Below are 17,983 nucleotides of genomic sequence, written 5' to 3' on the forward strand. Positions count from 1 at the left end.
TCTGGAATCTTCTTTGACGTATGTTTCCTCATCCATGAGAATGCACTGGTTGGGATTGTTCAAAATATGCTCATATAGCTTTCGAACTCGTGTTTTAGCGCGATCTTGCTGCTCCGGTGTTTGTTTGGCCACTTTTTGCTTTTTATAGGTCTTTAGACCATGTCTATGTTTAATCCGCTAAATCATCCCAACACTGGTTTTGAACTTCTTGGCCAAATCACGAATTGATGCATTGATGTTCTTCTGAATATAATTTACAACTTTTCGGTCCAATTCGGGATTTCTTGGTCCGGGTTTTCGTCCACTTCTGTTGAGATCCCCGATTGTGCAAAATTTTCTTTTTAGTTTCCAAATCAATCCGCAACATTACGAAAACAACTTTATGACCGCGACTAAATGAATTGTAGTTCCGTTTTTGATATGTAAGCAAAGCGTGCTCTGACTACACGACAAAAAAAAATTCACCCGTTTGTGAGTAATAACGTGTTAAATGTTTAAGACTACTTTTGATAAGTAAGGCTAAGGTTACTTTGGATAGGAGTACGCACGAAAATTTGATTGTACGAATAGAAACAAACAATTTTGTACGATAGAAACAGACGAATTCGAACGAAGCAAGGGGGAAGCAATGTAACCACACCAATACAACTCAATGTGGTTGTTTACTTTCACTATTGCATACAATTTGTACGATCACTTCTCTGCATCCAGTGTCACCGCCGCCTAAGGCTTTTGTCTCAGTGTCATTCGCTCGCTTTTTTATCCGTGTCACTTGTTTAGTTTTGTCCTCAGTTACCAATGGAGACTTTTGTCCCGGTGTCATTCACTCGCTTTTTCACGACCACTTAACAAATCTAAGGTTTTCCGGTTACGTACCGGTTACATGGATATGGTTTAAGGTTCATCTAAATCTTCAAAGCTGAAATAAACAAATTGAGTTATTCAAAAAAGTTGTTTGATAAATGATAGTCATTCATTTTTTGACGTTTGAATCTTGGTTTTTCACAGTTCTGTTTTTGTTATCAAGTCAATCACAATGTCATAAAATTGTATCCGCAGTTGCACGATATATTCTTTGTTTATAATCATTAAAATAAACTTCAAAGCCTCAAGATAAGTTTAATGATACGCGCTATATAACAATACTAATTGGAATAATAATCTATCAATAATCTATCAAACATTGTATAAAAATAAGTTATAAATTTTAGTTTCATTAACTATGATTGTGAAGACATTTGCGCCATTCCATAACAAATCGATATAGTGGTTCTCATATATTCATGAAAAGTAGTAGTTTTGTTCTTTATCGCTAAATATTAGACCCATATTTTTTAATTTTTTTTAATGGGGTGCCCATTTCTATTTTAGGGTGGACAAAACAAAACATTTTTTTCCCTTTTTTTACAGAAATGACTTTAAAAAACTCGTCTCTTTTGAACTACTAGACCGATTCAAAAGATCGAGATATCAAACTGAAGTCAATTAACTAGCCTTTTTTTTTTTTGAAAAATAGTATACCTGATTCTGTTTTCGTAATTTTTGAATGTATTGATTTTTTTTTTATTGTTTACGTAGATTTGGACTAGAGAGCGCTATTTTTTTGACGTAGGACTACGTCTTACATTGAGGGTGCCAAATCAGAAAACAGGTCACGTTTTTATGAAATAAAGTTAACGTTAATAATTATTTTTGCTGCGAACGGATTTTAACGATTTGCATACCAATAGAATGGGAAATTTTCTATGATTTGTTTGGTATGCTATACATTAGAATCCCATAGTCTGTGTATGGTTTAAATTGATGGAAATTGGAAGCATTCCCATTTCCCCATACATTTTTTCAGCCCAATTGTGTGCTTTCCCGAACAGAGGTTTCAATAACGGGCAACTTATGCAGCCGCTAAAATAGAAACATCGAAAAGGAATAGCGAAAAGAGAATATTTGGGAAGTAAACTCCACCCGTGCATAGTGAGTAAACTGTCGCTGGCGTATAAGTATTGCATCTCCTCTGAGGAAAATTCTCAGAATCTTTCTGTGCCCGAAACAACAAAGGTCGCTTATTCTGCTCCTTTTGTGTTTTATGTTTTCCCTCGAGCTGTAAACGCTAGCGAATGTTTCACATGAAGTGTGTTTCGATTATTCATTTTTATCGCTGCAACTGTGTGCATCCGTTAGATGCGTGTTTGATGCTTGTTGAATAGCGATGCAAATAACTTTTCTATACCGAATATGACTTTTATGTATGTTACACTCTGACGGTTTATCGGCAACTAAATAATTAATAAAACAATGAGATATCTTCACAATGGTGTTTATATTTTATTTAGCACGAAGTCATAAACTAAAATGTTGGCGTCAGTTTGTGGCGTCAGACAATGGCGTCTGTTTGTGTATATGTCTTACTCGACTTCCTGCTTTCGCACAGACAGGGTAGAACTCAGCAACTCGTATAATTTTCGCTAGGCACAGGGTGGAAAACACACAAGGAAGCACATGGAAAAAAAGCATCTGAAAAAAAATGTTACAAAAATGTTTTGGTGGAAACATAAGACAATTCATATAAAAATGGTCGAGTAAAGATCAGTATTGTATTGTTTTAATAATCAACATGAAGTAGAAATTTTTATTCAAATTTTAACAATTTCAAACTGCCTTCGGGCCTATTGATTCGATAGAGATTAATCTGCCTTCCTAAATGAATAGTGTTACCAGATGTCGTAGCACCAAGCGTGCCAAGCGAAGTTACTGATGGTTGACAAGGCTACCATTCTATAGAATAATCTGTATTTCTACAACATTTTTAGGACTTTTTGGAACCAACAAACTGTAGCTACAGCTTACAAATCATTTGGGTTTCACACAGAATTTTTGAGAATAATTCAGATTTTTCAGAATTTTGGGAATAACGTTCCAATAATAGTTATGGCTAGATGTTGATAATATTTCTTCTCATTTCACTTATTTTATTGAAATGAAATGAAATTTGAATGACTTGATGACCAAACCTGTTTTACTGTTTCTTGAGCTACGTTTTGCTATTGATTGATAAAAAAATCGTGCAAAACTTTATCAGCAACTTTAAAAATTGTCTTCGGTACACATTTTGAAAAAAAACTTTTTTTGTGCGCATAAAAAAAGTTCCCCCCAAGAAAATAACTTAAATCCACGCCATTCACCGTTCAATTTCCTTTTGTTTCCCTGCTTTGCGTTGGGACACTTTGCCTCTTCTGTTGCGCGTGGCTGTTTTGCAAAAACTTAGAAAAACTCAGAGCATTTGATAAGAGGAGGGGAATGATTTCAGCAGTGGATAATTGAGACGCAAATATGCTTTTTTCGCACTGAAATGCATATGAACCATCGAAAAAAACTTAATGGACGATAACTTCGTCAAATATGCTTCTTTTCATACACCGCACAAAAACAGGTTTTACTGTATTTAATCACTGGTGCACAAGACCTTACAGATGCATAGTTGACGATTTCTGTATTGATAAAACATAGTTTTCATGTTGAAATATGTTTTCTTTATGTTTGCCTCATTTTTACTTTATTGTATAAAAAAATATCTGCGATTTTCTATATTCGTGGTGACCTTGCCACTATATTTCGCGGATAATGTGATATTTTGTACAATGTATAACGTCTATGTGTGTATTTTACCATTTTCAATGCGACAACTTATAGTTAGATTTAATAAATAGAGAAATGAATAATTAAAATATAGGTAATCGGGATTCTACTGTATTTACGTTGCGCAATGTAAACATACATGCCTTGGTAACTGAATAAACATCCATTACACCTCAATTGAATATTTACTACAGCTTGCTGGCTTTACTTGTATACCATCAACATCGTCTAATCAATAATAACTAGTGGTGAAACGGATAGTAGCTTCGTAGCTACACAGCTTCGAGGCCGGAAAGCCGGATATCCGGCGGACTCGTTTATCATCAAAAGACAGGGTACGTTTGTGTCTTCTACTCGGGAAATTCTCCATGGTTCCTTCGTATTTCCATTTGTTTATATTTTTCTTTGCTGTATAGTGGGTTCTTCCAACTATATCTGCTATTTGCCTGCAATGTATTTCCACCACAATTTCTATTGATTATCATTGTACGTGTAACAATATCTGTTTCTTTCCTCTAACTTGCCATTTTGATGAGAACTTTTTCAAACATCAATAAAAAATAAAAACCAATACTGCCCAAGGTGATTTGGAGACACCAATCACTGACGAAAAAAGTACGTTAATTCGCAAAGATCTTACGTACAAGGTTAATTTATTCGGAGAAATTCAAGGTGTACACTCAATTTTGCGATGCCTCGAATAAAGATGGTTTTCAATTTTTAGGAATAAGCAATTACCAGAAAACTTTTGCTTCAAAAGAATCAATGTATTCGAAATATTTTATACCAAATAAATCCAAAGTATCGTCAAGTAGCATTTTTACACTCAATTTTGCGATAGACTGTATGCATGGTGCTACTCGCGTGAAACGTGATGTCTATGATATACGCATACACACACGCGATAATATTTGTCTTGTGTGCCGTTTATGTTAGGTGTCGGATAGTATAATATCACCTTTGGTCACACGAATTGATCTGACTGTGAGCAAAAAGGCACAAAAAGCTTGAAAAAGTCCATTGAGCACTAAGGGGCTGTCCACATACCACGTGGACAACTTTAGGGGGGGTACGGGGGAAGAAATATCCACGCTTGTCCACGGAGAGGAGGGAGGGAGTATAGACTGAGTGCACGTGGTCAGGAAGATTATTTTTTTAAATACAATCATTTATACATTCAAAATTAAATTAAATAATACATGTTCAAGAATTTCAAAACTCTCCGTATTTATCAATAAATGGATTAAGCCGCCTGAGAGTGCTGCCAAGTCAAAAGTTTATATATTTTATCTACTTCTTCAGACAAATCTGTATTATAAAAATATCTCACGTAAACTGTGAATGACCAAGTTATTTCCTTTGATCGAACTTTTATAGTTACGGTGTATGCTACAAAATAAACGATTCCATAATGGTTGAGATGTCATGATATGCGTAAATAGTTTTTCATCAAATATAATTTTCTGTACATTTTGTTTTAATTCGGGAACAGTTAGTCTTAGGATAATAATGTCTATATAGTTTTTCATACAGAATTGCTTGTAACATAAGTATTATAGTATTTTAATTTCGTCAATTTCTAGGAAACAATATTAACATTTGCGTGAGATTGTTAATGCATCACTAGTCGTCAAACTTAAAAAAATGAGTGGGTTATATCCAAGGGATTGCTAAGATAGCGGCCTTTCTGTATCCAGCATAGAAACTCATGAGCATAGTTATCATAACCTGAAATTAAAAAAAATGAAGTGCTCCACGCGATCCTGTAGCAGTGATTTTAATTGCAAATCGCAAAGAAAGCTCCCGGGTGGGTATAAAAACATCGCTTGCCAAAGGAAACTATCCAACGTAATCAAATATCAACATATATGACTCCAAACAGTAAACAATACGTGAGCCTCCTTAGCGCGAGCCCTGCTATAAAGCTGTCTACGCTCAATTTGCATTGGTTGGAATAGGGTTGCTAGAGCCCCGGTTATATCTATAATATAACCGCAAGGTTGACGTGGAACTACCGTTGGCTTAGTATTCATTTGTTTGTATTGATTAAATTATTGATTGAATGAGACAATTTTCGAATTCAATTGAATTCAAAATATTTGCTGTGTAAGTAAATAATTTGAACAAACGCCACGTAATGTAAGGCACCTTGGTTTTGATGGCTGGAACACATTTCGATAGGAACAAAAATTCCCCCAACTTGCATATATTTGCAATGCCAATTTCTCCAGGCACCTAGGCCTTAATATCTGTGTTAGGGAGCATACTTCGATAGAAACAAAACTCACCCCCCCCCCTCCACTTGCATGTATTTGCAAAGCGGATTCCCCCAGATACATTGATTTAAAAGTCTGTGTTGGGAAAACCGTAATTCGGACCAATCAAAAAGTGGCCGGTAGGGTGTTTAGATATCGCCTAATATTTCACAGTTGTTTAATGGTCTATCTCAAGAAAAATAACATTTTATTCATTGCGATAGATACGTACAAACATTTCCTATCAATTGATGCAAACATCTCTCCGATCTATTGAGAGATATTCGAGTTATAAGCATTCGAACTCTTTCAATTCTTCCTGCATGTTCTGTGTTTAGGTTTTCATTTTACCCCCCAATATATTCCGGTTAGACGTAGTCTCAAGTCAATAATTGAGCCAGTATTCTGATAAGAATATACATGGAATTAGGTAGCTGATTCGGAATATTTTAGGAGGTGATAGAGGTTCATATTTGATGAACTGACTCTAATTTAGAAAGTACGATACTTAGAATAATTATGCTGCTCTTTTGAAAGATAAGAAAATTTTGAATGCAGTTGTAAAACATTCAAGAAGCCTTTAGAAATAAAGAAGAAACTTTTGGTGTTTTTATGGGCTTTTTTAATTTTACAAAAATGCATGATAAACAGGATAGTTTTTTATCAACCAAATTGAAGCACTCCAAACACTCTACAATTTCTTTCTTGATGCCACACTGTTTTCCTTCTTGTTATCTTCCTCTAATTTAAATGTTTCACAACAGAATTTTATGCAAAATTTCCTCAAATGGGAGCAATCTAATCGTGCAAACAGCGTACTTTTTGAATTAAAGTCAGTAGTAAACACTAGTAAACTGTTCAAATTTCATAAGTAATGTTTTGATAAGAATTTAAGCGGAGGAAAATCAAAACAACATAAATGGGAGAAACTAAAAAGCTATACAAATAACAATTTTCAGGCATGTAAGTAAAAAATCAATGAGTCGTGAGATTTTTGGTGCAATTTATCCCCACGAGCTCTTTGGATGCCGTCTAGACACTCAATGCAGAATAGTCAGTTGAAAAATAAGAAAATATATATTGTAAAAATTTTTAATACGCTATTAGTCCCCTGTGAAAATTTCCCGAACTATTGCGGAAAAGGTCTCGTATTGTTTTGACGACTAAAAGTGAATCGAGTGCGTAAATGAACCGTTATTTCCTGTGACTAATCGCATTCCGGAGTGAGCAAAGAACTACACTCGACAAAAAAGGAGCAAAATGCTACATCGAAAATTTTGAGTGATTTTTGAAACGCTGTAACTTTTTTTTTTTTTTTTATTAATTCGTTTATTTTTACAGGCTCAGTTACTTAAGTTTAAAGGAGCCGAATTCTTAAATATAATTTTAAAACTATATATATAAATAATTTTCTTACATCTATGGTTAGTAAGGTGGAAAACCGATTACTCGCGGTGTACTCGAGTTTAGGAGGGTGACATATTTTTAGGAGAAGGATGAGATATAAGGAAATTGTAACAATGTTGATGAACACTCATTTCTTAAATCTATTCGTATATCTATAGTGTATTTACATTTCAACTTATTCTACTATTTATAGCAAGGGGACGAATTACCCGCAAAGGAAGGAAAGGAGGGTATAAGGATGTAGGGACAATCACACACGAAGATCTATAGCTTTAAGGAAAACATATATATGGGACATGTAATCAAGGTCTAACCGAGCCAACACATCTCTCACCGGCACATTGGGCTGTCTTCCTCGGGCCCGAAGGGAGTTTTCTAAATTCGATCTGGCGACCAGATACACCTCGCATGACCAAACAACGTGCTCGATGTCGTGATAACCTTGGCCACAAACGCAGAGATTGCTGCTGGCAAGATTGAAACGGAAGAGTAGTGCATCTAACGAACAGTGATTGGACATGAGTCGGGAGAAGGTGCGAATAAAGTCCCGACTCAAGTCTAGACTTTTGAACCACGGTTTGAGGCTAACCTTAGGGATAATCGAGTGAAACCACCGGCCCAATTCATCTTCATTCCACTTGCGTTGCCAGTTAGCGATGGTATTTTTGCGGACTAAAGAATAAAATTCATTGAAGGCGATTTGACGCTGATAAATATCGCCTTCAATTGCACCTACCTTTGCTAATGAGTCAGCCCTCTCATTACCCGGAATGGAGCAATGTGAAGGGACCCAGATAAAGGTAATGACATAACAGCGTCTGGATAAAGCACTCAAAATTTCTCGTATTCTCTCAAGGAAGTACGGCGAGTGCTTTTCCGGCCTCACTGAACGGATAGCTTCGACAGAGCTAAGACTATCCGTTACAATGTAATAGTGTTCAACAGGTCGTGAGGCGACGCTGTCCAGCGCCCAATGAATTGCTGCCAATTCAGCAATATACACTGAGCAAGGATTCTGAAGACTGTGTGAGGTGCTAAAAAATTCGTTGAACACTCCAAATCCTGTGGACTCGTTTATAGTGGACCCATCAGTAAAGTACATATTATCACAATTGATACCCCCATACTTTTCATCGAAGATCGTTGGAGCGATCCTCGATCGTTGGTAATCTGAATATCCATGGATATCTTGCTTCATGGACAGATCAAAATGCACAGAGGAATTGATGTAGTCAGGGAAACAAACACGGTTGGGAATATACGAAGAAGGATCAACCTGCATGGAGATGAATTCATGATATGAACTCATGAATCCGGAGTGAAAATTTTGCTCGATCAGCTGCTCAAAATTTCCGATCACCAATGGGTTCATGACCTTACACCGGATGAAGAACCGAAGAGATAATAAATTGAAGCGATCTTTTAGTGGGAGTAGGCCTGCCAAAACCTCGAGACTCATGGTATGCGTTGAGGGCATACATCCCAACGCAATACGGAGACAAAGATACTGAATTCGCTCGAGTTTAATGAGGTGTGTTTTGGCAGCTGATTGAAAACAGAAACTGCCATACTCCATCACTGAGAGAATAGTTGTTCGATACAACATTATAAGATCTTCGGGATGGGCTCCCCACCAGGTGCCGGTAATTGTACGGAGAAAGTTTATTCTTTGCTGGCATTTTTTACTCAGATACCTAATATGGGCCCCCCAAGTACATTTGGAGTCGAACCAGACCCCAAGATACTTGAATGACATAGCATGAGTGATCGGTTTACCCAAAAGTTGAAGTTTTGGTTTTGCTGGTCTATGCTTCCTAGAAAAAACCACCATCTCTGTTTTCTCCGTGGAGAATTCGATCCCTAGCCCAATGGCCCAGGTTGAAAAATTGTTCAAAGTATCTTGTAAGGGTCCTTGCAGGTCGGATTCGTTTGATCCTACGACAGACACCACTCCATCATCTGCAAGTTGTCTTAGGCTGCAATTTTGTGTAAGGCAATTGTCAATGTCGCTTACGTAGAAGTTGTACAAAAGGGGGCTTAAACATGAGCCCTGGGGGAGTCCCATGTAAGAGACCCGACTTACTGCCGAATCTCCGTGAGAAAAGTTCAAATGTTTCTCACAAAGCAAGTTATATAACATATTATTCAATAGAGGCGGCAGACCCCGAGAGTGTAATTTGTCCGACAAAACCTCTATTGAAACAGAATCGAAAGCCCCCTTTATGTCCAAGAATACTGAAGCCATTTGTTTTTTTTCGGCGTAAGCCATTTGAATTTCTGAAGAAAGCAACGCAAGACAATCATTCGTCCCCTTGCCCCTGCGGAACCCATATTGTGTATCTGAGAGTATGCCATTCGTTTCAACCCATCGATCAAGGCGAAACAAGATCATTTTCTCCAACAATTTCCGTATACAAGACAGCATTGCTATTGGGCGGTACGAATTGAAGTCGGACGCGGGTTTTCCGGGTTTTTGAATAGCTATAACTCGTACTTGTCTCCAATCATCTGGAACAATATTATTCTCCAGAAACCGATTGAATAAATTCAACAAGCGATGTTTCGCCACATCAGGGAGGTTTTTCAGCAAGTTGAACTTAATTCTATCCGATCCCGGAGCAGAATTGTTACAAGAAAGCAGAGCAAGAGAGAATTCTACCATCGAAAACTCGGAATCAAGATCGCACCTATCTTGTGGTATATCTCGAACAATTTTTTGCACAGGAGCGGAATCAGGACAAACCTTCCGTGCAAAATTAAAAATCCATCGATGTGAATATTCTTCGCTTTCATTCGTTGAATAGCGATTTCTCATGTTTCGAGCCACTTTCCATAATTTTTTCATTGACGTTTCTCGTGACAAACCTCCCACGAAATTTCGCCAATAAGCACGTTTTTTCCCTTTGATTAAGTTTTTAAATTGATCTTCAAGGGCTAAATACGTTTGAAAATTTTCAGGGGTTCCACGTTTCCGAAAAGCTTTAAATGCATTCGATTTTTCTACATAAAGCTTGGAACACTGGCTATCCCACCATAGATTGGGAGGCCTTCGGCGAATAGTGGAACCTGGGATGGGTTTCGTTTGAGCGCGAACTGCGCTGTCATAGATCAAACGAGAAAGGAAGTTATACTCCTCCAATGGAGGTAAGCCATCTCTGGAATTGATGGCTAGAGCAATCGCGTCCGCATATTTTTTCCAGTCAATGTGTCTTGTGAGGTCATATGCCATGTTTATAGATTCAGAAGAATTCGACCCAATGGTGATGGAAATTTTGATTGGCAAGTGATCACTACCGTTGGGGTCCTGGATTACATTCCACTTGCAATCTAACGATAGTGAATTCGAGCAAAGCGAGAGGTCAAGAGCACTTGGGTTAGCAGGAGGTTTAGGTACACGTGTTGTTTCCCCAGTATTCAAAACGGTCATATTGAAGCTGTTACAAAGGTCATAGATCAACGATGAACGATTGTCGTCGTACTGTTCCCCCCAGGCAGTTCCGTGAGAGTTGAAGTCTCCCAAGATCAATCGTGGCTCAGGAAGGAGTGAGCACATGTCAACAAGTTGCTTGCGGCTAACCGCAGCTCTCGGAGGCCAATACAAGCTGACAATACAGAGGTCTTTGCCTCTGATGTTTGCATGACAAGCAACAGCTTCGATCCCTCCAATAGGTGGAAGGTCAATTCGAAAAAATGAGTGGTACTTATTGATCCCCAATAGCACCCCTCCGTATCTGTCATCACGGTCCAAGCGTATAATATTGAAATCGTGGAAAGAGAGATCATCTCGCGAAGAAAGCCAAGTTTCGGACAGAGCAAAAACATCACAATTGGAGTTATGAATTAAAAATTTGAATGTATCCAATTTAGGGATAAGACTACGACAATTCCACTGTAAAACAGTGATATCTCCGACCTCTCTATTTGAATTAGACATCAAGAGAGATAATCATTGCAAGGAGGGGCCATGTTTGCATCAATTGTTGCAAAATTGTCTTTAATACTGGAAGCATTGAGATAACAATGGTTCTGATGGAGTCGGAAACATTAAAACACGTGAAGATTTGATCCACAAGGTCAGACAACTTTATAAATCCCGATTGGGAAGTTGAACTGGACGGAAAAACAGGGACAGTTGGGGTTTTTGATGTCCCCTCGAGTGCTGGGTTGTTCAAAGATGAACTATTCCCATGGAAGCCAGGAGGAACCTGATTTTGCTTGTCCGCTGCACTCGATTTTTTAGGCAAGCTAACAGGGGGTATCACCGGGGGGACTTGTTCTTGAATTTTGGGAGTGGTCACATTTTTGCGCCGGGGACTCCCTTTGAAAATAAGCGGTGTGCCCCCGCTAGCTGTGTCCGCTTCCATTTCATCAACTGGCAACGTAGAGAAAACATTGTGTGTGTAGATTGGTTGTTGTTGCTGCTGGGCCAGTGGAGAAGCGCCCTTTAAAATTTCCGCAAATGTGCGTTTCGAGCGTTCCTTTAAAGAGCGCTTCTGTTTCTCCCAGCGACTCTTGTAAGTTTCACAAGCTGAGAGTACATGTGGAGCTCCTCCGCAATATGGACACTTATGCTCAGTCGCACTGCAGGATTCGCCCACATGTTGCTCTCCGCAAGTGGCACAGCGCTCCTTGTTGGCACAATAAGCTGAAGTGTGGCCAACTGACTTGCATTTTTGGCAAGTCATGGGCTTTGGCACGAAGAGTCGCATAGGCAGCCTCAATTTATCCACCATGACGTAGTCAGGGAGGGCGGAACCAGCAAAAGTTACTCGGAACGAGTCGGACCGCGTGAATTTAGTTTCTCCCCCTTCTTGGGAGACTTTCCCTAGTTGGCGGCAGTCCAAGATTTTAACACTCACCAAAGGGAGTTTTTTAAATTTTCCAAATCCTTCTTTTATCATTTTACACGTCAGACCCGTTTCAGTTACCACCCCCGAGATTTCTACGTCATGGGACGGCACGTAGACACGATACTCTAGGGTGAACCTCTGGTCGATCACAATACCGTTTGCATGTTTCCGGTCACTCACGATAACACGCAGTTTGTTCGGTCTAACTTTTAAAATTTCGATCACGGAGGAGTAGTATCTTGTCAGATCTTTCGTGATCTGAATAACATTCAGTGCTTTTCCGTTTGGTTTGGGCCGGAAGAAAACAACCCAGGGACCAGTTCCAGGTGCATCTTCTGGATAAACCTTGACACGGGGAGAGGATACAACAGAAGAGGAAGACGAGGACGAGGTTGGAACTGGCTCGGAAATATCAGAAGAAGGAAATGAAATCGATGGTGGGAGAGGAGGAGTGGGAGTTTTGGGGAGTTCAGGGAGGAGGGAGGAGGCAATTTTTTTCGAGGGGGGCTTGGTAGGATGAGCAGACTCGTCCCCAGACGAACTACATTCTGTAGGAGGGACTCGTTTATGTTTTTTCCCATTTACTTTTTTTGAATTGGTTTCAGAGTCGGACGTCTCCATTTCTGGAGATCCCTCATCATTCTCCATTATAATCAATGTTCTCTAATTTTCTAATCTTATATTTATATTTATTTTATATGTACCTCGTTGCACCAAATCGAACGGCAGACCACGTTGATACAGACGAGATGGTGTATCGGCCAATAATGCGATGAATCGGTATACCTCGGTGATAATACGGCAATGCAAGAAAAACAATGCCGATAATCCGACACCAGCAAAAGGTCACAGCGTCCGCTGTAGCAGCCTTTGTTCTCCGCTGATTGTGGCACTGGTATTCCGCTTTTCCACAGCACGGATCACACGCGACATTCACAAACCCGCTTGGGTGAAAACAAAAGCACTCCACCAGTCACGAAGCCAATAACGGTATTGTTGTAACGGTACAATAGACGCAAAAAACTCTACGTCTGGATGCCTCGGCAGCTGGTTAACGAATGTACGCTGTAACTTTGTTATAAAGTAATTCATCAAAGCAACAACCATACCTTGTATAAAATATTTTCAAGTTTGCAGTAGGCAGTTTTGACCATCGATTTGCTGTGCGTTCATTTTTTCATGAAGTATTGTTAATTCAAAATTGAAGCATAATTTTCCATTCGATAGAGAATACCTCTATATAAAATAGTTCTACTGAAATAATCAGGTTGATTGGAGTGTTATTGGGAGTATATTTTTAAAATCTATAAAAACTTTTGAAGCAAACCAAAAATTTTATTTTTTTGCAATGTCTTTTGTCTAGAACGCATCTAAATATCAAACTAAAAATATGTACGTACGATATTCCTAAACTAGAAATTTGTAGCTTTAAAATGTTGTATTTTTTATCTTCATGTAATCAATTATATCGAAACTACAGGCGTTCCGAAATCGCTAAATTACGACCCTTTACTCCTCAATCCTTTGTCAAGATCTATAGATAGCAGTACATGCTTCCTACTTCATCTTTTCTTTTCTTGAAATTCTTTTAATTTATAAAAAAAAATCTATACATAAAAAATTGTTCTGTTCGTTATGGTGCGCTTCAAAAACTCGAAAAGTTCGGCACTGATGATACTCATATTATGACACAATATACAATCCACTTCAAGGATTGTTGTTGTTACTGCCAACACCTCAGGAAGCTTTAAAATTTCCAGATAGAAGAAACACACTTCTGAAATAAAGCTGTAAACATAATTTAAGTTTCTAGTATTGAATATGTGTCTTTGGAATTGTGTCGTTTATATTCGGATGCGGATTATTCAACTGTATATTACGCGTTTCCGGGTTGGAAAGCCAGATAGCCTATATATTTTCGCAGATAAAAGAAAAACAAAGTATTTCAAAATTAAACTCATATGAAACATATGTTTAGTTTTGATACTCATTTCTTTGACATAAAACCTCAATGTGCCACAGCAAAGCGTGATTGGGTACAATTAGTAAAATTTGAAGAAAAATAAACTTAAATGGAATTTAAATTCAGTTTATGCGCAATTCAGTTATTTAGTCAATTATTCTAATGAAATAAGGAAAAATGTCCACGTGGACAATAGGGGGAGGGGTATGAAAATTTCCACGCTTGTCCACGGAGGGGTAGGGGGGAGTCTAAAATCGTGCTTTTTCTGTCCACGTGGTATGTGGACAGCCCCTAACAAGAATAACTGTCAGAAGAAAGAATTGGCATGGAAAAGCAGGATAGAAAACAGACAATGATATGATATGGATACACATTGCTAACAATTATTAGTCAACAAATTATTTTCACTTAGTTGAACGGAGGAATTTTAAACAATATTCTCATTCATCATCCAGATGATTTTTTTTTCTGCGTCTTTCAAATCAGGTTGCGTGCCGCATGCGGCCCGCCGGCCACAGAATGGCCACCACTGCTTTAGAGGATTAACACAAAGCACAACTCAATGTGAACGTTTAGTATTTAGTCTACTGATTTCTTCCCGTTTGATGTCTGCAGATACTTATGTAACCATTTGATCATGAACACAACTGCGAACCTCATTCTGAAACAATGAGACAGTACCCTAAATCCCAGTTTTCTCAAATAAATTTTAATAAAGTTTGTTTTACTAGGCCATTTGTTAGCCTGTTTCAAGTGTAGTAACCGACCATTTAATCTTCTCTGTTGCAGGTGGTACTTAGCGGAAAGATGAAACTTTCATTAGTCAAACTGGATGAAAGTAAACAAGAAGTCACTGATGGTCAGTTCAATCAACCATGTAAGCAGTCTTCTGTACTATATTAATCATTTCATTTTTACGTTTACAGATGCCGTGTCGAGGGTGAAAGATTACACTAGCAGCAGCAGCAGCAGCAAGAAGGAAGACGTGACCGATGGATCGCTCGGTTCAAATGAGGAGTGAACTCTTTTCAGATGACTGCCCGCCACCCGGGGGCAGCAAATTTTAGAGATTGATTCTGCAAACACGACGATGGTTGCACGAGCTCATATTTTTAAAAGAACAGAATTTGAGATACAAGCTAGAATGGGTTAAACTACAGATCTATAGTAATCCTGTTTCTACGGACTGATGTGAGCAGGCACATTAAAAAAATGAATACGCGCGACAACTGAACACTAGTGGCCAAATTGTTACAACCTTTTTTGCTCTCATGATGTTCATACGATACTGACGACACACAAAATCGGCTCATATTAAGGACGCCTCTGGTCCGACCAAAATATTGCTCAGATTATACATTTAGGTAGAAGAAAAAGATGTTAAATTGTGAAATTATTTATTATAGCTACATTCGAGAAAACTGTAAAACTTTATTGCTTTCATATATGGCAATTTACGAGATTGTTTATAATCTTTTTTATATTTTTACCAGCTTTTACGGTTTCATTTATCATCATGTTATCTTGCTTCAGTTGATCACTGATTTGGTATTGTTGAGAGGTGGACAAAAAATGTGTGCGCAGACCTACGGGACAAACGGTGGAACATGTATTGGCTTTGTTTTTTTATAGATAAGTTTATAGTCCAGGCCCCGTTCAAACGGTCCCATATACATTGTTACCAATATATAGCAGATATTCTGCCCAAATGTGAAAGTAGTTTGTGTGCATCCATTGAATCAATATCGTAGAGCAAATATAATACAGTTATGATATGCAGCAAACCTATTGAACTTGACGTAATAAAAATGGATCATGTTAAAGTTTGGAGTTGATTTTTTCATCAATACACCAGGCAAACCTTGTCTACCGCTTTGATTTTTCACTGAACTGTTTCTAGGCGTTCCTTCGCTTTCGCCGATCCTTCATGGTCTAAAACCAATAACCACTCCACTATATGAATGGCAGAAATGGTGCTACCCACCACCCTCTACCCAGACGAGAGGTGGCACAATAATTGGGTTGAGCTTTTTATTGCCTCTCGAGTGTTGGGTTTCCAACCAGTAGGTAACATGATATATATATTGCCGTAATATTGCGAAAAATTCCAAAGGTAAGTAATTTTCATTGATTATGATCTGATTATCAAAATTTCGTCGACATATCGACATATATGTGTTATTTTTTAAGAGTTAAAAAGTGATGTAGTGTAAGTAAAAATAACTCTTGACGATAATTGAGCGTATACTATTAGACAAACCTTTAAGCTTACTTACTTTACTTTTATTTTTTTGGCGACAGACCGATTATCGATCCAGGGCCAAATCCAGAATACGTCGCCATGATGCTCGGTCTTGGGCTGCTGTCCTCCAGTCCCCCTAACAACCACTGCGCTGGCATCCTCGTCAACAGAACACATCCAGCGTGTGCGGGGCCTGCCACGGAGTCGACGACCTCTATCGATTGCTAAATATAGCCTTCGCTGACCGTTCGTCCGACATTCTAGCTACATGCCCAGCCCACTGTATCCTGCCGTGTTTTATATGCTTGACTATATCTGTCGATTTGTATGCCTGGTATACCTCATGATTCATGCGCCTGCGCCATACACCGTCTTCAAGTTTGCGGTTTGGATGGACCGTAAGATTCTACGCTCAGACACCAAGAACTCGCCTGTCAGCCTCTTTCAGTGTCCATGCTTCATGGCCATAGAGTGCCACTGGGAGAATCAATGTCCTATAGATCGCAAGTTTTTTTTATCCCATTTATTTATTTATTAAGCTGATTAGTATTTTAGCTGTAACAGAGCCGAGTTTTAATCGTGTACATGTACATATGTTTATGTTCCTATAAATTGTAAATTACACAGTGGTAGTAGCTTTTAAGGCGTTAGGTTTTCTGTTACATTATATTATGGTAAATCACACAGTAGTAGCCATTTAGGCGTAAGGGTGTTCTTTCTGTTCTTCCATTGTTCAGCAGACCGGACAGCGGAGACAGTTGATATTGATCATTGTTGGGTTATTTATAGAACAGCAGCCCGATGTTTCTTGCAGAGCAGAGCAGTTGTATGGATGGAAATCTCGTGAGCGGTCCACAATGTGTTAAGATGAAAAAAAAATTTTTTTTACAAAATTTGTTTCGAGATAACAGTAAATCATCAACAATTCTCGACGTTTCATGCAATTTTAAGACTTTTGGCATCAGAAAAAAAATTCGAAAACTCCGAGGAGGCCCCATTGGTTGATTTTTCGGTTTTCTAAAAACTCAAACTTTGACCGCTTTGCGCCACTCTCCCTTAGGTCCGATTGAGCTGATATTTGGCATAGAGTGTCTTTTGGAGGTAATGAACATTTTGTATAGGGTAACTTTTTGAAATGGTAGGGTCGATTTTTTCCCATACATTCATTGGCACCCTAGTATTCGCGCTTCGATTTGTGTGAAAGTACGTACAATAGAATGTAAGGAAAATTTCCTGTGTATACACACGTAGAGCGCATGTGTTACACATACAAAGAAGTTAGTAATAAAAAACCTCAATTTGTTCGAAGTTCTGAAGTTTTATCAATATTTCTTTACTTTAAAAGTTCTGAAAATCATAAAAAGTGTCAAGTCGAGCTAACGATAAACACGATAGTGTACCACATTTTCACTGCAGGTAAGGTTTTATGTGATGTTTTATCGATTAATTAGTTTGAACAGATTTACTACTGAACAGAGACTGCCTTCTTATTCTACGTACTTTGGATTTGTGTAGCGATTTGTGTATGTTCAGGTGAAATAAATAGATTTCATAGAACAAAAATTATGAATAAAAATTAACTTTTCGGTATCTAATATGTAAAACGTTTCTTTGCAAGTAGTAGAAGAATTTT

General features: G+C 38.2%; 1 protein-coding gene across 16 annotated transcripts in view; it reads left to right on the forward strand.

The window, feature by feature from the left end:
- LOC129771617 (titin-like) overlaps positions 1-15,938 on the forward strand; it is a 76,817-nt gene extending 60,879 nt beyond the window's left edge. For all 16 annotated transcript variants that reach the window (XM_055775433.1, XM_055775428.1, XM_055775426.1 and 13 more), the window contains 2 exons: positions 14,898-14,967; positions 15,035-15,938. In XM_055775433.1, the coding sequence (XP_055631408.1) occupies positions 14,898-14,967; positions 15,035-15,129 (165 nt within the window). In that variant the 3' untranslated portion in view covers positions 15,130-15,938. The remainder of the gene's footprint in view (positions 1-14,897; positions 14,968-15,034) is intronic.
- The last annotated feature ends 2,045 nt before the right edge of the window (positions 15,939-17,983 follow it).

This window comes from Toxorhynchites rutilus, chromosome 2 (assembly GCF_029784135.1).
Source record: "Toxorhynchites rutilus septentrionalis strain SRP chromosome 2, ASM2978413v1, whole genome shotgun sequence".
Taxonomy (NCBI): Eukaryota; Metazoa; Arthropoda; class Insecta; order Diptera; family Culicidae; genus Toxorhynchites; species Toxorhynchites rutilus.